This window comes from Terrapene carolina, unplaced genomic scaffold, assembly GCF_002925995.2.
Source record: "Terrapene carolina triunguis isolate 2854851 unplaced genomic scaffold, T_m_triunguis-2.0 Scaffold212, whole genome shotgun sequence".
Classification (NCBI taxonomy): Eukaryota; Metazoa; Chordata; order Testudines; family Emydidae; genus Terrapene; species Terrapene triunguis.
In genome coordinates, this window is record NW_020664563.1 from 3,510,625 (window position 1) to 3,538,098 (window position 27,474).

General features: G+C 43.8%; 1 protein-coding gene across 1 annotated transcript in view; it reads left to right on the top strand.

The window, feature by feature from the left end:
- The window catches only part of LOC113407516 (neurogenic locus notch homolog protein 2-like), a 140,920-nt gene that overhangs the window by 31,566 nt on the left and 81,880 nt on the right, over positions 1–27,474 (top strand). Inside the window, exons 3-5 of the mRNA XM_026656110.2 lie at positions 6,915–7,174; positions 8,234–8,569; positions 14,928–15,050. Coding sequence (XP_026511895.1) covers positions 6,915–7,174; positions 8,234–8,569; positions 14,928–15,050 — 719 coding nt within the window. The remainder of the gene's footprint in view (positions 1–6,914; positions 7,175–8,233; positions 8,570–14,927; positions 15,051–27,474) is intronic.

A 27,474-nucleotide genomic window follows, 5' to 3' on the forward strand; every position in this document is an offset into this window, starting at 1 on the left:
CGGAGCTCTCCAGTATCACTCACTAGTTAGCTAAATCCCCACCCCTCCTACTTGATTGTGTTTTCTGAGTTTGCTGCAGTACTTCCTCTGTTTGGCAATAAGTTAATAAGAGGCTCTCTTCCTCTTTCTTCTCTCCACAGAGTTGTTTGTTCCAGTGTGTTATCAGACTAACTTGTTAAGGCTGGGAGTAGGGGAAGATTTAGGGCCTGCAGTAGACTTTTCCCAGAAAGGAGAAAGGCAATAGCAAGAGTTATATACAGCTTTAAATCATACTTTTTTTTTTTTTTTTTCAAAATAAATGGTTAAAGCCACCACCAGCCAGACGTATTGCAAACAACCACAGCTTTAAATTACTATCCATGAGGAACAAATGGACAGATGAAGTAGAAGCCCAGTACATCATAGGCAGATATACACTGAATAAGAATTTGGTTAGACTAGAATGTTAATAAGCAAAATAACTAGTCTAAATACTTGGCAAAGCAGTTAGAAAATGACAGCTTAGTACTGAAACCACTGTCATCAGAGTGGTAATTCTGTACTGTCCATGTCCTGCTTAAAGAGAGACCTGGATCTAGGCTAGAAAAAGCCTCCTCTAACGTGACCAACTTCTGGTGGTTAATTCTTCCAGGGTGGGGATAGAGATCTTGAGCCTGATGTTAAAGCTGTATATTCTATTAAAGCACACTGCTCTTGTGACTGGTTTATATATGCATTGGGTAACTCCGTTCCCGCTCTGCCAGTTTTCTTATGGGACTGTTTGATGGTGCTTCTAACCTCCTTTATCCTTGAGTTTGTAGTTAGGCAAATTCCTCACTCCTGTTTCTGTCTATCCTGAGGTCAGAATTAGTTTTCTTTCTGAGGTGTCTCAATGAGTCTCTTCAGACAGTAGATACAAAATACTTTTCTTAAATGGATTTTATTGACACAATTAGAAGTCAAAGAAGCTGTAGAAAGTAGTAATGCACTTGCCTAGACAGCAAAGAGCTCCACTAAACAGGCCTGCAGCCTAAATTATAAAGTATTTTTCAGGGTGTCACTGACCTGAGTTTTCAGAACAGACAGTGAAATGAAGGAAGCTGTTAGAAGTGCTGTGGAAGAAGGGGGTATCTTGCTAAATTTGTACAGGGCCTCGTGCAATGGCCTGCATTTTTGGACACTTTGTAGGCACTTAGGGGTAGGCAGAGGGTTGGGGTGTGTGTGTTCATAAACCAGAGGGTAGACAAAAAAAAACTGTTAAAGACTTTTAGCCAATTTCTCTCTCTCTTTTGAATTCTGACTTTTGCCAAACCCATGAGATCAAAAATGCAATAATAGCCCCAGGCTCGCCATCACACTGTTTACCACAGTAACCTCCCCAGCAGCCCCAGGCGCTGAGCAAACGCCAGCTACCCCCAGCACAGCTGCCAAGTTTTGTGCAATGCCATGTCCTACCCCTGCCTCTGCTTGGGGCGGGGTGGTATGTTGACCATAAGCTGAATTCTGTGGTTATATGCAAATCAAAAACTTGGATAGAAGCTGCACTGCTTCCTGCCTTCAAGCTCAGTGGAAGGACTTAAAAGCAGCTTGGGTCCTGTGGAGCAACAGGATGGTGGTAAGGGGTTTCCAGGCCCATCTGAATTCATTTAGCCCATCCTCTTCTCCAGGACTTTGGCCAACCCTTATTTCAGGTAGGCCCTTCTTAGCTTGCTCTTCCCAATCAGATTCCAGCTGCAGGGACCACCTGGGTTGAGCACTAGTGCCCCAGACTGCCTGCAGGGCCCAGCCTAAAAAGAGGCGCTCCATGAGCTGAGACGGATGTCTTCACAGGGCCTGCTTTCAGGGGCCAGGGCCAGTCCCAGATTAATCAGTGGAAAACATCCACTTGAAACCTGAATTCAGAATAGAGGGAGGCCTTTCCCTCTCAGGATGAGACTTGTTGATCTACCCCCTTCCCCCTCTCTTTAGGGATTGGAAGGAAATCCTAAAGGCTGAAGCAAAAGGAAAGGGAGGAGCCCCTCAAAAGGAGAGGTGCTCACTCTTTCCATCTAGAATCCAGGGGGAGAAGCTGGCACTATATTCCCTAGTCTCCCAAAATTCTCTGTTGGAGGTGGGCTTTGGGGACAAAAAGCTGCCCATGGCCCAGGCGGGCAGGAAACACAAAGCTTGAGTTTCACCATAGAGACTTCTGGTCCTTTTGTTGTTCGTTTATTGGTATTACCGTAGCACCTAGGAGTCCAAGTCATGCACCAGGACCCCACTGTGCTAGACGTCGTACAGACACACAACAAAAAGACAGTCCCTGCCCCAAAGTGCTTACAAGATAAATAGTAAGAAGAAAGGGATAAGCTAGCCAGAGAATCCTGTTCTTCCTCCTGAGTCTGTGTGGGAGTCGGAAGGAAAAGACTGATTAAAACCTATCCCAGAATATTTGCAAACTGTCTCAACTTTGTTGTGGGGCCTACGTTTTCCCTCCGATGATCCTCCAATCAAAACAAAGGGGGTGTCAAGTGGGAGCAAGCATTCTAGGAAATTCCTCCCTTCACATACCAAATTAAAGCTATATGTTTCCTCCTGTGCAGCCCCAGATTATATCCCTAGGCCTGAATGGGAAACTCGCATGAAAACCAAACATCTGGAAAGATTGGCTAAAGTAATCTGCAGTCAGGTAGACTGAGCTGGTGAAAGTACTCAAAATGGATGTAGTACTGCCTGGTGAAGAACAACCATTCAAACTGAAAGGGCATTTCTTTCAAAGGACCCCACAAAAAGGGGGTAAACGCAACATTGAGGAGAAACGGCAACTTTGGCAGCACAACTGCATCAACAGCCTCCATGTGTTCTGCTGGTTCTGTTTCTTTGGCATTGACAGCATTGTGTGAATCCAACTCCTTGGATTTCCAGCTGTTTTTTTTTTTTTATTTGAATAACTATCTTTAGTGTGTTTAGCAAGGAGAACATCTATTGTGAAACTTTTTGAGAGCCTGCACTAAGGCACTGTAGGCAATTGCAGACTGGAGCTGGGAGCTGTGAAGGAAAAAAGCGGGTTGGACTAAGTTCTGACTAAAGTATTTGTGCTGGAAAGTAGCCCAGAGGGAGTAAAGGAGAAGCTTTAATTATAAACAGCTGCTGGGCTGATGCAGCCCATAAGACATTTTTCCACTCCAAATTCTTTGTAGCTTTCAAAAATCATAATTGGAAATAGCCTATGTGTGAAACTTGTTCTTAAATAAATGATTAAATTCTCGCTGAAGTAGACAAAGAAAGCTCACGTGCTTCTAGAAAGTGCCAGGACAAACTTCATGCTCCCATCACTGTTCCTGAGGATTAGATGGAAAACTGTGGAGAAACAGTGGCTTTTGTTTAGAAAGGGTATTATTTCCTGTTCTGAGCCTGTCATTTTGGAGCTGACACAAGCTGCTGTAATTTTAAGCGGCTCTCTAGACAAGTGGCTTTTTATGTAAAGAACTTGAAAGAGCAAATCTTTCTGTGCCTCATTACTAGGGAAACTGATACAAGTTTATAGCAGTGGCTGGTGGATTAGAAGCATTCAAATCAGCTTTACTGCAATTCTCAAAGTTGCCAGGTATAAACTGATGCACGTTTCTGGTGACATGATGGGGCATGTGTGCAGGGTCTTCTGTTTCTCAGGGTATATTGTCTCATAATGCTTATGCAGTAAATCAGCGTTATCTATACCTTCCTTACTTTCATACTTATTTATACCTAGTCTGGTTGCAGTCCTGTACTGAGTAGGGTTAGACACTACATTGGTGTAACTCTGCTTGGGCTACACTAGCACTCTCGTTGCTGTCTATGGGATATTAGCCTTTTCGGATGTTATCCCACCATTAGCCTAAGATGTAGCCCTGCAGGGAGTGCATTCTCATCCATACTGGTTTTCAATTCACTTTTGTGGACAATCTTGGATGTTAAATGTAATCTATAAAACTACAAATGGTTTGGGCCCTGGATACCTGAGACTGCCTCTTGAATGAGGACTGAAGTTCTGAAACAGCCTGCCAAGGGTAGTAATCAGGGCAAAAAAACGAACTTAATTCAAAACCTGAGTTTATGGAGGGTATAGTATGATGAGGTTTCCTACAATGGCATATAGCCCATCTGCAACTGTTATTAGCAAATATCCCCAACAGCCAGAGATGGGACACCAAATGAGGGAGGGCTCTGAGTTACTACAGAGAATTTTTGCCTAGGTGTCTGGCTGATGGGTCTCACTCACTTAGGTCTAACTGATCACCATCTTTGGGGTCAGGAACGAATTTTCCCCCAGGTCAAATTGGCAGAGAGTAAACCATATTATTTATATATTTTTTTGCCTTCCTATGCAGCATGGTGTACAAGTCACTTGCTGGTTTGAATTAGAGTAAATCGTGGATTCTTTCTAACTTGAAGTTTTTAAATCAAGGTTTGAGTACTTCAGTGACTTAGCCAGAGGTTATGGGTCTATTACAGGAGTGAGTTCTGTGGCCTGTGATGTGCAGAGCATACTAGATGATCGTGATAGTCCCTTCAGACCTTAAAGTCTAGGCATCTACAGCAGTTCAGATCAACTGAGGAGCTTGAGCCATCAGCCCCAAAGGAGGCAGAGTATTTTCAGATAAGAAGCTTCAATTTCAGAATTTGCTTCCCCAAACTTGTTAACCTTGGGTCACCCTGCAGATCTTTTGTGTTCTCCCAGACTTTTTCTGGTGTGGAAGAGTAGGAGTAGATTAAAGAGGGTTATGGGAGAATTCTAGTTTGGAGGCATGGAGGGGATGGATGGAGAAGATCTTCAGTTTAGGACAATGTTGCTTATTTATAGTACATGGAATTGTTACTCTTTGTACATGTATCCAAAACTTTTTCACCGATGATAAGACAAGAAGAGACCATTGTGGTAATTAAGTCTGACCTCCTGTATAACACAGGCCACAGGATAACCCTGAGTTAATTCCTGTTTGAATTGGAGCAGAACTTTTAGAAAAACATCAATCTTAATTTAAAAATGGTTGGCGATGGAGAATCCACCATGACCCGTGGTAAATTGTTCCAATGGCTAATTACTCTCATTTTTAAAAATTTGCCCTTATTTCTAGTCAGAATTTGTCTAGCTTCAAATTTCAGCCACTGGGATCCATGTGGCGCCACACTAGAAACATACCTGCTTGAAGACGACTCCCTGGTTACTGCTGCATTCGGAAACCAGGCAGTTTTTAATCCATCAGATGTGTGCATTTTAAACAAATTAGTAAACAGTTGATTTCAGTTCTGTTGCCACTAGATACTTTGCCTTGGACCTCACGAGAGAACTAATCACTCTTCTTGGTCAGAATCTCCCTTCCCTGGATCTGAGTAACTATCACTGACTTAATTTGGAATTACTCATATCCTGGAGTAGGGAAAACGGAGCATCTGGAGTTCATCGCTAAAATATTTGTAGTGTGTGTCATGTCTGATGCTCCTAGTTGCCTCTGAGACAAGATGTACATATTTTGATTCCTCATCAAGCCATCTAGAATATAGAAAAATCTGCAGATCGACACAGTCCATTTTTCTCTGCGTTTTTGATATTTTGGCTTATTTGATGTACATTTTGCAGGTTGCTCCTTTAGCTGAAGGAAACAAATGGCAGTTTCCGCTCATTGCTTCAAAATGGATTGAAAATTCCTAGTCCAAAGGCCAGTCAGCAGATGGATTACAGCACTGTGTTTACACAAGTCTTGCTTAGTGAGAAATAGTGATTCTGCACATATAAATCTTTATAATATTGCCCCAATTATCAATAAATGTACCAGTTCATTTTTGTATTTCTTAGAGATGGAAGAAAGATGGTCTAGTGCAGTGGTTCTCAAACTTTTTTGTACTGGTGACCCCTTTCACATAGCAAGCCCCTGAGTGTGACCCCCCCCTTAAAAAGTGTTTTTAATTTATAATATATTTAACATCATTATAAATGTTGGAGGCAAAGCAGGGTTTGGGATGGAGGCTGACACCTCGTGACCCTGACCCCCCCCCCATGTAATAACCTTGTGACCCCCTGAGGGGTCCCAACCCCCAATTTGGTCTAGTGGTTAAAGTGTTAGACTGGGACATAGGTGCTGACTCCGTGGGTGCGCTTAGCACCCACTGGTAGCCAGTGGGAGGGGTGGGGAGGAGGTGTGCTCGGGGGAGGGGGTGGAACTGGGCGGGAAGAGGCAGGATGGGGTGAAGTCTTGGGGGAAGGGGTGGGGTGGAATGGGGCGGGGGTGGAGTGGGGCGGGGTCTGAGACTGAGTGGGGGTTGAGCACCCCCGGGGAAAGGAGGAAGCCTGTGCCTATGGCCTGAGACTTGGGAGACCCGGGTTCAGTTCCTGTGTTGCTAGAGGCTTCGTGTTCAACCTTTGACAAGTCACAGCCTCAGTTCCCTATCTATATAGTGGGGTTAACAGCACTTCCCTACTTCACAGTGGTGTTGTGAGGGGAAAAGTACACTAAAGGTTTTGAGATGGATCGCATCTGTTATTCAGATTGGTTGCTTACTTCTGCAGAGGACATTATTAGGTATAGCAAAGTGGAATTAACTAATACTCAACTTTAAAAATATTGAAGGGATGGGGAGACAGTATCTGTCTGTCTATCAGTCATATGGGGGGGCGGGGAGGGTGGGACAGAATGTTTTTGCCCCTAATTAAATGTAATTGGAGTTTCATTAAGTTTTATATATGAATTAATGTTATGACCTTATACTTTCAGGATTCTCACTTTGGACAGTCATAAATAACATAAGGGCTTTCCTGTGTATGGTCTATGCATTAGGGTATGTAATGTTGCTGTCTAGGTAGGAAAGACTCTGGGTGTTTATGGTGCCAGTACTGGGACCTTTACCTTTCACAGTAGTAGCTTGCATTGTGAGGATCAGAGTGAATACTGCTAGTCATGATTTCCATTCTCTTGTAGGTGTCCAGAGGGTTTTCTTGGAGACTACTGTCAGTACAGAAACCCTTGTGAAAGCCATACCTGTCAGAATGGAGGAACATGTGAAACCACATCTGTGGTCGGAAAAGCCACTTGTAAATGTGCTTTAGGATTCACAGGCGAGGACTGCAGATACTCTGAATCGCACATCTGCTTTGTATCTCACCCCTGTTTAAATGGAGGGACCTGCCAACTGCTTCTCCAGGACACATATGAGTGTGTCTGTCCACCAGGTTACACAGGTGGGACTTCATAATTGTGTCCTTAGTCGTCGTCCCCTCCCATTTGAAGTACCTTTAAGCTAGATGTACCCTCTTAAAAATGTTCTAGTTTTGCCCTAATATGCTGTCAAACTAATAGCTTCAGCACTGCAAATGAAAGCTAGGAGATATAGCATGGACAGTTTGGGGGTTTTTTAAGCCAAATTTTGGGCTTCTCACCCTTCATGAGGTATGTATTGTAATCTCTTAGGGCTTGTCGAGTGGAGAAACTGACCTCAATAGCTATTCTGGAAGAGATTGTCTACATCAGGAGTTATTCCAGAATAGCTATTGCACTTTGGGCTGGTCTACACTGAGGGGGGGAAATTGATCTAAGATACGGAACTTCAGCTACGCGAATAGTTCGAAGTCGAAGTATCTTAGTTCGACTTACCTGGCCGTCCTCACGGCGGCAAGTTGACCGCCGTGGCTCCCCCATCGACTCCGCTTACTCCTCCTGCCGAGGTGGAGTACGGGCGTCGATTCGGGGATTGATTTATCGCGTCTAGACGAGATGTGATAAATCGATCCCCGATAGATCGATTACTACCCGCCGATCCAGCGGGTAGTGTAGACGTGGCCTTTAAATGGTCTATCTTATTCCAGAATAACTGCCCCATGTAGACAAGCTCCTAGAACAGCTAACTGAGCAAATTTTGCCCGCAACAGCTTTCTGTAGGGAAGCTTACTTCTATGTCAAGGGGACATTCAGAAACCTGCCTTTCTCCTTGAAGACCAAGTGGGAGAGTAGAGTAAATGTCAGCAGTGCAGTATTATTCCAGTTCATTGATTACCGGTACTTCTCATAAATCACAGGGTTCTCTATCTTGCAGCTCCCACCTAAACAGGTTAGAACTAAATCAAATTGGTGGTTGCAATGGGAAATGCTTGTGTTTTAGATCCATTGTAGAGTACACAGTTGGTGTGTGCAGAAAGACATCTCAGCTTTGGGGTGTCATGGGGATGGAGGGAGAGAAGTCTGTATCTTCCATCCAAACAATTTCTGATTGACAGAAGCTCACACATGTCTTGGTTTTACAGGAAAGGACTGCCAGTGGATTGATGCTTGTGTGTCTCAGCCATGTGCCAATGGAAGTACGTGTATCACATCTGGAAGTGGGTTCTCCTGCACCTGCCCAGCAGGCTATACTGGCCCAAAGTGCGAGATTGATGTAAATGAATGTGCCACATCAGGACAATGCCAAAATGGTGGAACTTGTCACAATTTGCCTGGTTCTTACCAATGCCACTGCAAGCCAGGCTTTAGAGGACACCGCTGTGAGATCACATATGTGCCATGTTCACCATCGCCATGTATGAATGGAGGGACATGTCATCAAACCAGTGACTTTACCTATGAGTGCAACTGTCTGCCAGGTAAATACTTAGTCCTTCCCAAAACCAAGATGGAATGCAATGGTGAAGCTGGGAAATCAAACACTTAAGTTTTGGTTATTTCTGATGTATGGGCCCCCACGATATTGAAGTGATGCGGGGGCCAGGAGAAAAGGAACATAAGTTTGTACAAGGAAGGGAGCTGAGATGAAGGCTTAGTTGCTGTGGGCTCGCTGTTTCATAATATGGGGAGGAGTCTCCTAGTGATAGGGAAGGAGAAAGGGGTTAAAGATAAAAGGACTGGAAGGGTCATGATAAGAAAACCATGGGTGGGTTCTGGGGCCCAGGTGAAAAAGCTGAATATGTCAGTTAATATTATTGAAGAAACAAATTTGCTCAAATTTACTGACTTCCGAGACAGCTTGATTTCTCAACCTAGTGTTGCTTTCATGGTAACCTATTGCCTTTAATTTCTCTCTTTTTTTTAAAGAAAGACTTGGTTTATGGCTAGCAGGCTCTGCAGGCTTCATCAGTGAAGCTTGAGTTCCTTGAACTGGAATTATTTGACCTCTGAGGTGCCCAAGGTTTTGTCATGCCTTGTGCTAGAAGCATTACAGAGGAAAACAGAGAACAAGAAGTACTAAGGGCCTGATCCTGCAAAACCAATTGGACTGCTCACATGAGTGAAGTTACCCTTTCTTGCAGGGACGCAAGGTTGTATGGGAGCACCTTGCACCTTTCCCTGCAGACCAGTGTGATCTGGTTAAAATCTGGACCTTAAATATAGTCAGGAAATGAAGACAAAGTTACCACAGTAACGCACCCACATATCATTTTGATAGTTACTGTTAATGTGTCTTATCACACAACATGTACAGTGTGGGTGAGTTCTTTTTGTTCTGAGAGCCTTTCCTTTGTATGTCCTGACTGACATTCATGTCTAAATTCGCAGTGTTGTATTGTTGTAACTTGGTTTACAAAACTTTCCATTTAAAAAAAATCAAAAGGAAAAAAAGTTGGTGAGCCAGGGTACTTCCACTGACTGCCCAGGTGAAGGCAAAGGCATCCCGGCATTCCTCGCCCCAGTGCAACTAAGGCACCAAGAAACATCCTGATGTTTTGGGAGATGATTCCTGGTGGCCTGAATTCTGACCCCTTCCAGTGGGAGAGAAAGGGGCCAGCAGAAGGGTGTGAGGAACCAATGGAGAGTTGAGGGAGAAGCTAGGAGTAATGGCTGTGCAGTTACAGTGGTGTCAATAGTATTCTCTTCAGTGATGCAGCTACTCTGAATGCACAGTATAGTTGATTGTAAAACTTTTAGTTTCCCAACTCATTTGTGTGTGTTTATGTAATCAAAATGTCGCAATAACTTAAGTCACTTAGCTGAAATCAGGGGAAATTCCAGCATTCTAGAGGCAAATTTACCAAAAGCTATGCCAGTGTAAACCCTTCTTATACTGGTATAATTTCATCCACACTAGAGGTTGTACCAGTTTAACTTAGTTTTTCTCCAGTTTTAGACAAGTTGGTACAAAAACTGTAGACCATTCCTAATTCTAAATAGATGGAAAGTTTCTCAGGTCAGTCAGTTTTAGTAAATGACACTTATGAGATAGATGTTTAACTTGCAGCATTTTAAACTCCTTTTAATTGCGGTGAGAATGAGTTTTATAACTGTAAATATCTGACAAATAAGGAGTTGACTTGGCAACAGAATGTTAAACAAGTCAATAGAGGAAGTTCGTGGCTGGGAAAGTGACTATTCATTGTTATCCATCACAATAATTACCCATTTACTAAGATAAGAACCCTAGGGAATTCCAAGAGCTTGTCCAGGAAAGAATCTGTCAGACCAGAACAGACTGTGTGTGAGAACTGGAATACCTCGTAGAAAGAGGAAATAACTTCATGTGTTCGATAGTACTTGATACCATGTCATACAACTGTGGCCTCAAACTGCTCTTTATTTAAAGCAGAACATCCTAGAAATGTGACACAAAAGGCATATTAAATAGAATGGTCTATCCTGCCTGGTGTGATGCAGGGCTTTTCTTGTAGTATTGTAATCTCTCTAAAAGTATAGAAGAAGTGGGTTGTAGCCCACGAAAGCTTATGCTCTAATAAATTTGTTAGTCTCTAAGGTGCCACAAGTACTCCTGTTCTTTTTGCGGATACAGACTAACACGGCTGCTACTCTGAAATCTCTAAAAGTATATCTACATAGCCATTGGGAGCGTGCTTCCCAGTGAGAGTAGACAGACGTGCTAGCTCCATTCAAGCTAGCATGCTAAAGATAGCAGTGTGGCAGCAGCAGCATGGGAAGTGGCTTGGGCTAGCCACCTGAGTATGTACCCAGCTGCAGTCTGGTCCCAACAGGGCAGGGAGACAGAAAACAGCATCAGGTATCTGGTTGCAGCAAAATAATTAATTCTATGGCATCTTGGGAAAAATGCTAAGTGTTGTAGCTGCAGTGTCAGTCCATGGGGCCCTGATTGACATGAATGGGGGCAGTTTGCACCTCTGCATTATTTCAGGCTTGTGACAGACTCAGGCAGGCATAAATGCATTGTTTTACATGCTGAGAACTTCAAATATGCACCTTGACCAGAAGGGCTAGAAATCAAACTTTTAACAATTAAAGCTGAACTTTAGGACAATTCTGCAGCAAGAAGTGAGTTCCACTACAAATTCAGCCACAGTATTGCAGAGTGTACACAACCTGAAATAGGCATAAAAATCACACCTCTAAAGTTTGAGCTGTATTTTATAAGGATTGAAATAAAGTAAATTGGATGGGGCATTTGGGAGATCAGAAATTACCAAAAAACTTGACCACTTGCATTTTTGGAGCTGTAACTCCAAAACAGTGTGGTCCTTGATGCTTCAAATTCATCTTGATCTGCTGTCCTTGGTAAGGTACCTGGGGCTTTTGAATAAGCTTGCTGGTTGGGGCTGGTGGTTTCTATTCAAAGCCATTTCCAAACACGTTTTAAGCACTGCATTGCTCAAAACAGTACCTGACATGTGCATGCTATAGGAAATATGCACCAGAAGATGTGAGCTTTCAAAATATTTAAGATGCTATGCACTGCTTGTAATGCCTGTTTGAAGTTGGCACAAGCTTCGTAAAGTGCACACAGTACTTTCACTTCATGCTGAGTTGCTGTATTGATCTAACTGACATGCAGCTTCCCTAATGATTGTCATCCTGTGTCGGTGGCATCAACAAATAAATGCAAGGACAGGACCCAGTAATTGGTAAATTATTCTCTTGCCTCTTCCACTGGCTGCCTTTACTAGTATTCTGCAGGTCTTATTTACTTCGACCTCACAAACCCTCTGCAAGGCAGGCAGATGTGGATATCAGTATTTTCCTATGAAGAAACTGAAGCACAGAAGTCACTTGTAGCGTTGCCTTTGGCAAGACAACTATGAGAACTCGGGTCACTATTTATTGTGGTAGTGCCTAGGGACCAGACAAGGACAGGGCCCCATTGTACTAGGCACTGTACAGACAGCAGTAGTACACAGTCTCTGCCCTGAAGCATTTACCATTTCCATAGACCAGACAAAGGGTAGGTGTAAGGGATAACTTACAAGCATAGTGATCAGTGTGGTGGCCTACAAACATCCTGTTACTGCCACAGTTTTTCTTTTAACTTTTTTGGGGTTGGGGTTTAGTGAGGGGATTTGCTAAACAAAAAGAAGTGGGAAGGTATGAAGAGCAGGAGTGGAGACAAGCTGAGATGAAAAAGATTAAGGAAGAGGGGATTAGAGTGAACAGCCAGTCAGCACAACAATGTCCAGTCAACCCTGTAGAAAATAGACATCAGTGTCTGACGTCCCCTGCTTCTGAAGCTGCTTTACTGGCTTTGGTCTGTGGCTGGCTCCTCCCTGCACGTTCTTCCCTGCAGCCATGTGGCCCTGGGGAGAGGAGTCACCACATTGTCCTAGTGCCCCAAAGGCAGGGTCTCCCCTGCATAGGTTTGGCCTGGAAAGTGCTGGGTTGAATGGGACTTCGTTGGGCCCCATTTTACCCGAGTGTAGCAGTACCTGCTTAAATTGCTTCTGCAGCTGCTGTCTATTTGCTAGATAGATAGCTAATCTGCTAGAACAGTGGTTCTCACCTTTTTGGGTTCAGGACCCATTTGTAAATGTTTATGGCCTGTCACAACCCAGTAAATAGTCTGGTGGTGGAGGCCCTGGGGTGGTTTTGGTCGTATCCTGTCCCCTGGTGGAGTTGGGTCCTGCCTGGCACTAACCCCACAGTGGCAGCTCCTGCAGCTCCTGTGCTGTGGGGCTGGCTGGGTTTGGCTCTCTGCTCCAGGCGTTGCAACCTCTGGGGTTGCAGCACTGCTCATGTTTGGCCCCACCCCCCTGACAGGACCAAATTTGTCTGAGGGGAGTTGTGACCTGGTTCATGGGGGTGCGGTGCCACTCACTCAAATCTGACCTACCCGGACTCCCATTGTCATGACGGCTGGGCCAAACCAGAGTGTCACTGAGACCCCAGCGGTTGCAGTGCCTAGAGCAGGAAGGCGAGCCTAGCCAGCCCCATGCGACCCTTTGAAACATTCTGTTGACCCAGTTTTGGGTCTGACCCACGGATTGAGAAACCCTGGATTACAATACAACTCTCAACCTTGGTTTCATTTTGCCTATCTGTATAATGGGAATAGTGATTTATTCCCCTCACAAGATTTCCCAGAGGACTAAACAGTAAATATCAGTGTAGAATTCAAGCATGGGAAGTGCTCCATGATTTAATAGCTTTCTTCTGTCTCTGTGTTTTTTACTCTTTAATTTTACACACATATCAAAGCACCTGAAATTCATATGAGGTACAGTAGAATAGCTAAATATGCAGTTCTCCTCTGGGCATTACCTGTTAGAGAACAGGGAAAGTCCTAATGTCACCAAAGCCAATGAAAATTCCTTATTAGCTCTGGGGGCAGGCACTTAAGCTTTTGGAGCTGATGGTCCTGGGTGTGTTTGCTGCTCATGTTGGTTGCATGAATGAAGCATGTGAACAATGATCTGGTCTTCTTACAAAATAAGTTTACCTGGGGAAGTTTGGGGGTGCACACAGCATTCATGAGATGAGACAACTGGAAAAATCAGGGATCGGAAAACTTTCCCAAACAGCCTAATTTCTGTGCGACCTTGAACTCAAAAGCAGGTTGGCCTGACTCTCCAATGTGTCTTAGGTGCCTGGTCCTGTGAGTACGCTTGTGAAACCTGTTCAGTTTGGGACTTACTTGATCTAATGTTCACCATGCTCTGAAGTCTGTGAGGTGGGGGAGCCCATGACCATAACTTCTTGGGAGCCTGAATCGCTGTTCCAGAGCTGGCATCAGAGCTACACCTCTCTAATCTAGCTCTGAGGTGTTCACAACAGAACACTGACGCTCGAGGGGAAGAGTACACTCTCTGGATGAAGGGGTTGTCATTGTAATAATCCAAAAATCCCCAGAGACTAATCTGATTTACGAGCTATATATTTGGAATCGTTCACTCGAGCCACATTGAAATGCAGCCTCCTTTAGTACAAGAAGTGAAGAATGCCATATCGAACAGAAACTGCAGGGTGATTTTAAGGAGTTGGAGTTTGGCCTGGGTACAAGGATAGCTTCCTGTGAGAAGTGCCCTGGTTTCTTCAGGCATCCTAAGTGGTCAGGGCATGAAAATCAAATTGAGGAGGGTACAGATAGATAAGAATGGGGAGAGAAGACAAGCAAGAAAGAGTCCCCAAGCAGGAAGGGTATTCTGCACTGGCCTGGAACATAAAAGGAACTAAATATAGGGGAAGGGAGGAAGAATGAGCCAAACTGGCCAAAAGGAATGAGAGTTCTTCTTCTTCCTTCAGGATTTAGTTTATAGACTGGGTGAGATGAAGCTAACCCAAGTAGACACACCTGGGAGCCGGGTATTATCAAGAGGCACTAACAACTGCTGCAGCATGTTAATTCATTAAGGCAACAGGGAAGTCCATAAAGAGAACAGAGTAAAGTAGTAGGGGACCAGCCACCAGGTACTGCCCAGAACGGGGCCAGTCAAACTGCTGATGTTCACAACTCCTGGAATATGTTCTTGTTGCTTGGTCCTGGCCCCTTTTCCCCCAAGCTGGGGAGGGGCAGGATCAGTAAAGCAACTTAAGTCTTTAGCTGACTGGAGTACAATTGTTTTACTTGTACAAGCCAACCTACCCGTCCAAGCACTTCGGGCTCGGTAATGGCAGAATATTGTTACTGACAAGTCTTGGGTCAGACTGCTGCTCCATTGTGCAGCAGGGAGCTAGATCAACAGGAAAAGCATGTTAAACACCATTTCACACAGACAGGTAATCCTCTTTAACGGACCTCTGAAAATAATTTGTCTCATGTGTTTCTAATTTGGCCAGGCTTTGAAGGAAGCACCTGCGAGCAAAATATTGATGACTGCCCAAATCATAATTGCCAGAACGGCGGGGTGTGTGTGGATGGTGTGAACACTTACAACTGCCACTGCCTCCCGCAGTGGACAGGTAGGTACTGTGTAACACATTTCTGCTGGGGCTCAGTGGCTCATAGGACTGGGATGCAAAAGCTTTTACTCACCAGTTTAAATCTAGTTTAGGGTGGGCGTGTCTGAAAGCTGTTAACACCTGCTGAGTAGCCTGTGATGGTGAGTGTCAGTGAAATTCATAGCAGATGGTGACCACATCAAAGCCACCCCAACAATGGAGGATAAATTCCCATTTTAGCATTGGGTGGTGGTCCCAACAGATCTGGGATAAGGCATATTGGTAGGGGAAAGAGAGAGAGAGAATATATGGGAATCGTATGTTACGCCTACTGTGCCATTTCTTTTCTATGGCTTGACAACCATTGAGACTTTCACAAGCATTAAATAAATATAAAACAAAAAAATAATTGCACCAAATACATATGACTGAATCTTCACTTGGATTGTGCCCGTGTGACTACTGCAGGATGCTGTCACCTTACAGCTATAGCACACATTCCACAGCTGCATAAAAATGCAACTGTACTTTGTAAAATGTTGTGTGGTGTTCAGGAAAATATTGTACAAGATGTAAGGGAGCAGCCTACAGGACACGCTGTCTTGTTGAATGGTGAGATGATTCTGGCCCTCATAAAGAGCAAAACTAAGTGAATGCATCAGTGTGATTATGGTGCGGTACGAGCCACTCCTTAGTTTGCAACTGACTTTTAGTTTAATGTAATTTGCCCCCACTTCAAAATCCACCAGTAAAGAAACAGCTTCAAAACTAATAGACAACATCTGGAGCCAATGTAGAATTTTTCCTAAAAATGTAAAGTGAAATGGACAAATTGTTCATGAATTTTTACCCTAAACACAGGCTTCTTGTACTCTTGTGGACCTCCAATGCGCTTTGCTCCTTATAAAACAAACAAACAAAGCTTAATTGGACTTTCCTATGAGATCTAGTAGTCTTCAGAGCTGTACACTAGATTAGGCGATATTAAAGTTTTTTAAATATGAACATCTCTATGGATCAGCAGCTCAGGCAAGCTTAAGGTAGGGAATTTGGCTGCTGGAGACTGAAGGTTTCATAAAATCTTTCTAGCTTTTTTCCTGGTACAGATAATCAGCCTCATTGTAAACCAGCCATAAAGGAGGCCCGTGAATGCAAAATAAGTCTCCACCAAAATTGAAACTTAATCAGACAATTTGTTTTTAAGTGAAAACACATCAGCGGGTGAGGTGTCCCACAGCTTGACTTGTAACACTTTTCTCTACGTCTGAGCTTGGGAAAAGAGTGGAGGAAAATAATTCATGTTTGAAGAGTCACTGTCTCTCCTAGCCCTAACCTGCAGGAGACCTGCAGAGCGTGGAGCTGAAGAGAGCAGGGGCCTTGGACGGCATGAGGGAGGTACTCAGTGTGACAACCCCAATGAATCTTTTGAGCTCTCATGCTTGCCCCACACTGCAGACCTTAAAAGATTTGTTGTGACCTGCAGCCTTTGCAAGCTTTAGGCTGATTTGGGGGTCCTCCTGAGCCTTAGATTTATGGGGGTACCCTTTTGACCCCTCTCATGACCCTTAGTAATAGTCCCCTGAGGAGGCCATTCTGCCTTGTTGGGCCATCATGAGCCTAGCTAGGCATATAGGTTTGTTGGCAGGGACTGCCGACTAGCCCATTCTACGGCTCACGTGATTGGTTGGTGATAGGTCATGAGCTTGCTAAGGCTTGTGGGGAGGTGGGGGCTGTAGTTAAATTCTCAAGGTTTTCAAAGGCAAAGGCTGGAGTTCCCCACAGTGAGCCTCCTGGGCTGAGGGCTGCTAGGCTCAGGAAGTTTGTCATAAGCTTCGAAGGCCCTTAAGGGGCAGAAGTGTTTACCCGGGCAGAGCCCTCCTCCTGTGTACATCCTAAGGTCTGCAGGAGATGGGTGTTCTCTGGAGGATCTTACATGTGCATTAACAAGGCTCCCCTTCTGCAAAAGCAAGGGGAAGGGAAAGAATGCTGCATCCCTTGTCCCCTTTGCTCTCTAGAATGAGGCTAAATTTTTACAGAAAAGGTTTGTGTGGGAATTACCTTCATTTTAAGGTAAAGTTAAGGTTGCGGGCACATCAGAACTTTGTATATGTTACCTTTCAAGAACACTGGCATTTTAGACCACGCAGACTTTAGACACCATGAAAATTCAGAATTAAAGCTGATTGTATATGAATGTATACAACCTAAACTGCTTTATCAATAACAAGCAGTTCTACCTTCAGCAATACCTCAGCATTTTCACTGCTATCTCTGCTCTGAAGGCTTGATTCTGTGAACTGCTGAGGACATTAAGTATAATATATAGAGATATACCTATCTCATAGAACTGGAAGAGATCTTGAAATGTCATCAAGTCCAGTCCCCTGCCTTCACTAGCAGGACCAATTTTTTTGCCCCAGATCCCTAAATGGCCCCCTCAAGGATTGAACTCACTACCCTGGGTTTAGCAGGCCAATGCTCAAACCACTGAGCTATCCCTCCCCCCTGAGGGATTGGCACCTCACTGAAACAGGTCATATGGCATGTAGCGATCAGTTATTGGTGTCACTGGACAACAGCTAAAATGTGTCCAGATCTTGTAACTGTAGCACTTACATTGAAAGAGCAAAGGTTAGTATGGTGATCAAACAGCACAGGTGGTATTGGAGGAGCATGTGTACGAAAAAAAAGATTAATGTTCTCTGGCACACATTTTCAATACTTTATGGTGCACAAATTTTTAAGATGGGAGGCTGACCTATGAGGGCAGAGTTACAGCTGTTTGGTTGCTTTAACATTGAATGTTCATGCTTTCAGTGATTTGGATTTCTTTTAGGTTAACCTTGACTCTGAACTTTTGCGTTTCTAATCTTTAACTCATAATGTTCATTTAAAGCAATATACATTCAATCCAATGATACTTTCCTGCAACCTTAGCTTCACTTTCACAAAAAAATATGTTTGGAAATGTTAGTCTTTACCTGGCATCTCCCATGAATGTAGGAAACTACTTTTCATGCTAAGGGAACCTTCACTTTTTATATCCATGTCATTCTCCCATGTCAAATTAAATTAGATAAATATTATTTTATATTGTGTCCAAAATGCACTGGGCACCTCAGGCAAAAGACATGGTTGCTACTCTTTAGAGATTCATCTAAATGGTGTAGCATGAGTTTCCCACCAGGATGTATCTTTCTATCTTTATCCTCATGCACAACTATTTCAAATTTGGTGACAATATATACCTCCAGACCAGTGGCACCGCCATGGGCACCCGCATAGCCCCACAATATGCCAATATTTTTATGGCTGACCTGGAACAACACTTCCTCAGCTCTTGTCCACTCACGCCCCTCCTCTACCTACGCTACATTGACGACATCTTCATCATCTGGACCCATGGGAAGGAGACTCTGGAAGAATTCCACCACGATTTCAACAGCTTCCACCCCACCATCAACCTCAGCCTGGACCAATCTACACGGGAGGTCCACGTCCTAGACACCACAGTACAAATAAGTAATGGCCACGTTAACACCACCCTATACCGAAAACCCACCGACCGCTATGCCTACCTTCATGCCTCCAGCTTCCACCCCGGACACACCACATGATCCATCGTCTACAGCCAAGCACTGAGGTACAACCGCATCTGCTCCAACCCCTCAGACAGAGACCAACACCTACAAGATCTTCACCAAGCATTCTCAAAACTACGATACCCGCACAAGGAAATAAGGAAACAAATCAACAGAGTCAGACGTGTACCCAGAAGCCTCCTGCTACAAGACAAGCCCAAGAAAGAAACCAACAGAACTCCACTGGCCATCACCTACAGTCCTCAGCTTAAACCTCTCCAACGCATCATCAGTGATCTACAACCCATCCTGGACAATGATCCCTCTCTTTCACAGACCTTGGGAGGCAGGCCAGTCCTCGCCCACAGACAACCTGCCAACCTTAAGCATATTCTCACCAACAACCACACACCGCACCATAACAACTCTAACATATGTAGAGATATGTGCCAACTCTGCCCACATATCTACACCAACAACACCATCACAGGACCTAACCAGATCAGCTACAACATCACCGGTTCATTCACCTGCATGTCCACCAAGGTTATATGTGCCAGCAATGCCCCTCTGCTATGTATATTGGCCAAACTGGACAGTCACTACGTAAAAGGATAAATGGACACAAGTCAGATATCAGGAATAGCTATATACAAAAACCTGTAGGAGAACACTTCAACCTCCCTGGCCACACAATAGCAGATGTAAAGGTAGCCATCTTACAGCAAAAAAACTTCAGGACCAGACTCCAAAGAGAAACTGCTGAGCTTCAGTTCATTTGCAAATTTGACACCCTCAGATGAGGATTAAACAAAGACTGTGAATGGCTAGCCAACTACAGAAACAGTTTCTCCTCCCTTGGTGTTCACACTTCAACTGCTAGCAGAGGACCTCACCCTCCCTGACTGAACTAACCTTGTTATCTCCAGACTGATTCTTGCCAGCATATTTATACCTGCCCCTGGAAATTTCCATTACATGCATCCGACAAAGTGGGCATTCACCCACGAAAGCTTATTCTCCAATACATCTGTTAGTCTTAAAGGTGCCACAGGACTCTGTTGCTTTTTACAGATCCAGACTAACATGGCTACCCCTCTGATTCTTTCTATCTTGAATCTTTGCATGGTAATGTGACAGGTTCTCAATATTCCATGCCCATCCAGCACAGCTGGGGGTCATCCTTTTGTTACTACTACTCCACCATAATCTAGTAGGGTTATCACATAAACATTCAGAGGGGATGCTACTATTACTAGCCCACTGAGGCATCCTCAGAATTAAATTCTGCCTCAAATCCAAGTGAGTAATGTTGGGTAAATGCAAGGATTATTGCTATCAACCCTGCAGGGTTTGGATACTTCTGTGGTTGGGATTTCTTAAAATAACCAGATATGGAGCTGCAGGAACAGATCTTTACATATCTTCCATGAGTGTTTTGGTGAAGCATGGAGCCTCTCTTATGTAGCCAAACTAATTTTCAACTGTTTACAGCTGTATAGTAGAGCTTTGCTAATTTTTAACTGAGATGGGCTGGGAAGCAAAAACTGTTTCTTGGAGTCTTTTGAAAGTGACAGCTCATACTGCTGGTCTCTTATGATTTAGTAAAGGCAGCCACTGCTTTGGAAGCCAAAATCCTGTGGGATGATCTTGAATTGATACAGTGCTGCTCCACTTATTGCTTTTTTTTTTTAATGTATTTATTTATTTATTTATTTGGAAAAAAGTGTGGTCACAATTTATGTATGTGTAGGCAAGTTTATTACTATGCTTAGCCTATACAGATGTTACATTTTGTGAAATGGTTGGAGAATGTAAATGCTAAGCCTTAGTAGTGTTCTTCTAAAGCCTCCTCTTGTAGAGCTTGGTTGTCAAACTGAGTCCAATTTAAACTGTTTGCAATTTGAATTTCTCCTTTATAGCAAATCACTCTTAATCTCTGTCACGTCCTGTGTGGAACAGTATTGTGGATACCTAATGTAATCTGTGCTGTGTCTTGTGAAGAACAGTACTTTGTAGTCTCTAAGCCCCTTTTTGTTGAAGAAGCCATCTGCCAGGCTCGATTCTTTGTAGTCTGGCCCACTTCACATTGCAAACATGAATTTCTCTGTTAGTGTCCAAATTCAGCCCTTGGAGACTGTTTGGTGCTTTCAGCCTAGTCTTCCTGCCCCTGCAGCAAAGCTAACGATCTGTGGAGACTCCCCACTTTGCTGGGGAATGCTCTTGGTTTTTCCTCTCCTTTACTCTTCTTCTCTGAGGACTCAATCCTGCTTTCATTGCGCAATGGCCAGAAACTGTTGTTGTCAGTAATGATCAGCTGCTCTCACCTTCAAGAAGCTCAACTGTGGTCCACCTGGCATTGCGGGTAGACCCTGATGTCAGGCAACTTCCTGCATTTGTCATTGGCAAACCTTCTCAGGTGGTTCTTGGTGAAGCTCCCCCAAAATCATCTCTGGGTTTCTGTAGCAAGGAGGCGTGGCAGACACGGAGAGAACGCCGCAAGCCACCTGGTGGGTGGAGCCAGGAGGGCCAGGCCCCACATGCCGGAAGCAGAGGGGTGGGACAGGAAGAGGAAGTATAAAAGGCTGGTAGACAACCACAGTGGCAGTTGTTTTTAGATGTCATCAGGGCTTTACCATAGCCATTTGTTCATGGGCAAAGCAATCCATGGTCTTTAAGATGGAGAGTGCACCTGTTTATCTAAGGGACATCTACATTCAGGTGAAGTGTATGTACAAGCATATGGGGCTAGGGCAGCTGAATCCACCGGTTAACTTCATCTTGGGATTGTACTCAAGAAGTGGATTTGTCTCTAACAAACTGCTCTTACTTTAAGCTTCTCTTCAGGCATGGGGGTCGATGCTTTCTTACTTCAATTGTTGTGACTGTCCTTTGCTTCTCATCTGTTGCACCAGGGAGCAGAACTTTAGGCAGGAATTTTCAAAGGAACCCACAGGGATTAAGCACCTCAGCTCCCATTTAATTACAGTGGGATTTGGGCACCTTTTAATCCCTGTGAGCATGAGCCTGCCCTGTGTACTGGTGGATGAAAGTGCCACAGTGTGGCTGGCAGCCTCCGGGAGGAATTTTGGTCAAGTCAGCCTGAGGTGGCGTGACTTTTCTCTGCCAAGAAGGCTGACAAATATCAAAGAGCTAGAGTGAAAAAATTGCTATAAGATCTTGTGCTCTCATTTCTTGTGTTTAATTTTTCTCTTTTGACAGAAACCAATTTCCTCAGCTTCTGTTGCAGAAATAGATACAATAACAAGTAATACTAATTTTGTGGGGGCAAAAAATGGGCTATGCACAGGATAATTTTCAGCTCCAAAGTACTTCTCCATAACATTTCAAGTGATAAAACAAAGGCTTTAAATTAACCTGGCTCTGAAATCTCAAAGTAATCAGCTCACTGAGCCCTAAACTACTGAATATATTTGCTTCTCACTTTTCAGAAATTTTAAATCCTTACCCAACAGTGAGTGATATAATGTTTGTAATGCTGGCAGGCCCTTCCATGGGAGTGCAAGGAGCAAGGAGCACCCTTGCACTAAAATGTACAGAGGCTGGTCAGAAGCTATGGGAGAGTGCAGTCCTGTTCCCTGTAGCATCTCGATTGGGGATTAGCTGTTCGAAAGGGGTCAGGGAGGGTAGGGGGAAACGTTGGATTAAGATCCCTTTTCTCACTTCTACCCCCTGCATAAATTGGCAGAGCTAGCCACTGTTGGGGGAGGGCACCCTGCACCCTTCAAAGGTGGCAGAGCTGCAGCTCAGGGATGCAAATCCTGGGAGACCCCAGAAAAGAATCCAACGTACTTGACCACAATTCATTCTGGAGTCTGCCATCCACATTCAGCTTCATCCACAGTGTGAGGATTCATGTTCAACGGAATTTAAACTCCTGCTTTAGCTAGGATTGTATTGAGTATGAATTATGAAATATCAACCAGATCTTCAATATCATTCTGCGCTGCTTGCTAATTCCCAATAATGAGTCTGGATTAGCAGATGACCACTAAGGAAACAGTGCAACTTTAATATGTTAAATGATGTCTGGTAGAATGAACATCTGCCAATCCAGAACACATGTTCCTCTTGTTCCCTCATGTTCGTAGTGATCTTCCAGCTTTGGAAGTACTCTTTGAATGTGCCAAGCAGTCTCTTGAGAGGCTTGTACAGTGGCACTCAAAGACATTTGCATAAACTTGTCTCCAAGATGAAGAGGGCTGGACTGCCTGATACTGAGTCTGGATTGGTGGGTGAGATGAGACTAACAGATAAGACAATTGTTCTAACTCCTGCTAACATCATCTTTGGTTACTTTCTCCTAGTAAGACCTGGTCTACACTTATAAGTTTGGCTGGCATAGTTGTGTTGACCAGTGAATCCCCATTCTCCGCCCCCCCCACCCCCCCGACATAGCTATGCAGAAGCCCTACTTAAATGTTGTTATACCAGCAAAAATGTTGTTTTGTTCATATAATGTAGTCTGTTTAGGGAACTGGTATAAGCTGTCTCTCCACTGGGGGCAGGTTGCTGGTACAGCTATACCAGCAAATCCCTTCAAGTGAAGACCAGACCTTATAGTGAGGTGATTAATGTCTTTAGGTAATTACTAAAAATACATTGCTGTATTAGCTTGAGAACATGGAGCATTTTTGTGACTTTTATATTTTGTCTTACAGATCTCTTCACTTACTAGGTCTTTCCCAAGTTTACTGTGTTTTCTAGAGGAGGTGAAGAGAGAGGGGATGGACGAGATGAAGAGTGGTTTAATGTGGTGATGTATCTTCTTTCCACCACTTCTCCATCACCATCCCATCCCAAAGCACTTCACCAACCAGCACCCTGTCAGAGCACCCAATCATTCCATACCACCAGTGACTTTTCACATCATTCATTTTTCTCATTTATAATAGTGCCTCCACAGAGCCCCCCAGTAGGAGCTGCATGTGCAACCACTAGATCATGGAACTGTTTTTGGGCAATAGTTGGCGGTTAGGGGCATGTACGATTCACTAAAGCCCAACATTTTAAGTCAGAAGGCTTAAAATCCCTTCTTACAGTACCTCGGTTCCACTGTCTGCCTCCTGGAGTGGTCATGAAATTATCCTTGTTTTCCATCATGTTATCTTAAAATGATTGTAGTTTATATCTAATCTACTTTTAATTCAGATTCAGGCTTTATGTTTGATAATAGATACATATTGGTAGTTTTTGCTATCTTGGGTTGCCTCCAGCTTTGCCCAAGATGGCAGATCATCAAAAACCCTTGCATTTAGGAGCCATTCCTAATCACCCGGGTAAGTTCTCTGTTTCAGATAGGCCCAAAAGGTGCCTTTTATGCCTTGGGGAAGAGCCATTCTGCTGCCAGTGGCTGTGCCTGTGATGCCTACAAATTCTTCAGAAAGACACCAGACGGACCAAAAGACATGGGTCCAGCAAGGTGTTGTGGTGGTGCATGAATTAAGGAGACCTCTTCCTGAAAAGCCTCCCCAGACATGAATAATGTGCCCACTAAGCCTCCCTCCAGGCTGAGAGGGGTAGTTGTGGTCATAGTGCCTTGTGGAGAATTATTGAAATGAGTTCTAGGGGCTCAGAATCAGCGTTCATCTAAAGTATAGGATCCATGAGATCTGATCCTGAGCCCTAGGAGGGTCAGAGAAAAGACTCTGACATTGAAACACAGGAATTGCCATGTTGGAACAGACCCGTGGTCCATCAGCCCCATTATTTATTCTCTGATGGTGGCAGACACTGGGTGCTTCCGAGGAAGGGGCAAAAAGCCCCACAGTAGGCAGATGTGGGGTAATCTGCACCACCATGAAGCTCTCAGTCCCTAACGGAGATTGCTTTAAACCTTGAAGGATGAGACTTCATCTCCCTTCATTGCTTTATTGGCATTAACTGTGATAACTCTGGGTATTCTTACCCATCCCTCTTAGCAAGATTCAAAATTTTTGACTTCAGTGACATTCTGTGGCAATAAATTCCAGAGTTTAATTATGCACGTGATGGAGTATTTTCTTACACATTTTGAATTTCCCACCTATCAATTTCATTGAATGTCCCCTTGTTCTTGTGTTATGCAGCGGGGAGAACAGAATGTCTTGATCTACCTTTGCTAGACCATCCATTATGTCAGATGATTTTATCATGTCCCTTCTTTATCTCCTTTCAATGGTAATCAATCCATTTCTTCAAACTATTGCCACAGGAATTTTCCATGCTCTAATCAGTCTTGATATCAGTGTCTGAAACCTCTCTATTTCAATACCATTTTTGAGGTGGGAAGGCCAGTACTGTACATAGTGTTCCAGATGAGGCTATATCATTTATTTATATAATAGCATAATATTTTCTGCATTATACTATCTTGTTAGCTTTTTCATCTGCACTTGCCCATTGAGCAGAGGTCTTCATTGACTTTCCCCTCCAATGTACATTACCTTGCATGTATCAAAATTGAATTTCACTTGCCATTGTGTTGTCTGTTCACCTAACTTGGTTAGGTTTCTCTAACATAAATAACTTTTTCATATGCAAAGTTTGTTACCTCACTGCTCCGCTCACCTTTCCAGATTATTAACAAGCTGTATTAAACACTGGACCTAATGGAGATCCTTGAGACATTGTGCTGTTAACCTTTTATCATGATGAAAATTGACCACTTATTCTTACTATTTTCTTGTCTCTGCCAGTTTTTGAGCTGTGACAGGACTTTGCCTCTCACCCCATGACTTAGTTTCTTTAACAGCCTCTTGTTGAGAGATCTTGTGAAAGGCTTTTTGAAAATGCAAATTACATCACCTGGTTCTCATTTGTCCCCTGGTTCATATGCATGCAAGTCTAATTGGAAAAAGATAACTTTCCTTTCCCTAAATCATGGTGGTTAAACCCTATCATATCTTTCAGATGTTTTTGTTCTAGTTTAAAGGATCCATTCAACCAATTCACTAGGTACAGAGGTGAGATTTACTGATTTGTAATTCCCCAGATCATCCCTAGAGAATAGGGCCTCCAGACCTGGGCTGATGGGACCGGTCTCCTGCATTGGACTTTCTATCTGATCCAATTGGCAAAGCCCCCATGAGATACTCTGAGCGTGTAGATGATGTCATATGACCTGGAACCATGTTCTGCACTGAGCCACCACTACTGTTCCTCAGGATCTTGGGGGATCAGGTCCTCTAATATTCCCTCCAAAGCAGTCTTCCTCTCTGCAGTGTTGGATGAGGTCTGGTGTTGTGGAAGGCTTTGTACAGATCTGTCTAGTCCAGGGGTAGGCAACCTATGGCACGCATGCCAAAGGCAGCATGCGAGCTGATTTTTCACACTGCCCGGGTCCTGGCCACTGGTCTGGGGGGCTCTGCATTTTAATTTAATTTTAAATGAAGCTTCTTAAATATTTTAAAAACCTTATTTACTTTACATACCACAATAGTTTAGTTATATATTATAGACTTATAGAAAGAGACCTTCTAAAAACGTTAAAATGTATTACTGGCACGCGAATCCTTAAATTAGAGTGAATAAATGAAGACTTGGCACACCACTTCTGAAAGGTTGCTGACCCCGGTCTAGTCTATCTATTTGAGGGGTGCTCAATACCAGTTACAGCTGAGCTTAGTGCTTTGGTAACCGTGCTTCTAAGGAAAATGGGCATTGGTATACTTGATCACAGATCAACTCCAAAGGGAGTCTGGTGAGCCCAGGAAGTTCTTGAGAGCCTCTGTCCCATTAAATGTCTTCAAGACTAAAATAAGGTGTGGTCTTCACTACGGGAGATCGACGTTGCTGCAATCGATGCAGCAGTGGTCGATTTAGTAGGTCTAGTGAAGACCTGATAAATCGACCGCAGAGGACTCTCTGATCGACCCCAGTACTCCAGATCCCTGAGAAGATTAAGGTAAGTTCACGGAAGAGTATCTCCTGTCGACGCTGCGCAATGAAGACACTGAGATAAGTTGACCTAAGCTATGTCAACTCCAGCTACATTGTTCACATAGCTGGAGTAGCGTAAGTTAGGTTGATTTACCCCGGTACTGAAGACAAGCCCTAAATCTGAATGGGTATTATTGGTGGGGAGAGCGGTGTTGACTAGAGCCATGTGGGAGGATTTGGCAAACAGTAAATTTGCTGAAAAATGCATTTTGGGGGCACCAAAACTGTTCATGAATTTGGGTAGAATTCAGTAAATAGCTTTGTGTGAAAAAAATTGAAAATGTTGCTTCCTGATTTGGAGTGGGATGCTTGGTTGAGGGAGAAGAGCCAATGGTACATCTGCTACTATTTCTCTGGATGTGGCAGTCTCGGCTGCTTCCTCATCTCCAAGTAGTGCCACAGTTTTTCAGAACTTGGTGTACGCAGTGGCTGTGGTTCTATCTCTGCAACTGCCTTGCTAATGAAGCCATACAATTTTTGGCATCCCGCAGCTCCTAGAGAGAGGTATGGAGATCTCAATGAGGGCTTGGTGGAGCTAGGTAAGGAAGTCTGGAATCACCCTGACTCTCTCTTCCTTCTGCATCAAGGAAATCTGAGCACTTATACCAGGTTCCCAGGGAGAGTTTTTAATTTTTCTTACTCTTACACTAGGCTGACCTTGTAGACTCTGCTGTGAAAGAGGTGCATAAAGCTGGGAACATGTCTTCAACCCCTGGGAACAGTCTAAATGATTAAATGTGCTGGAAAGAAAAAATTATTCCTTGGTATCCTTAAATTTGAGAGCTGACAACTATCTGGCCGTTATGGCCAGATATAAAACTTCTTTGTGCTGATCAAAAGCTGCCCTTTTAAAAAATCCCATCAGAGATATCGGAAAAGTATTTGCTCTGCAAATGGGAGCCGTAGAAACAATGTACACCTAA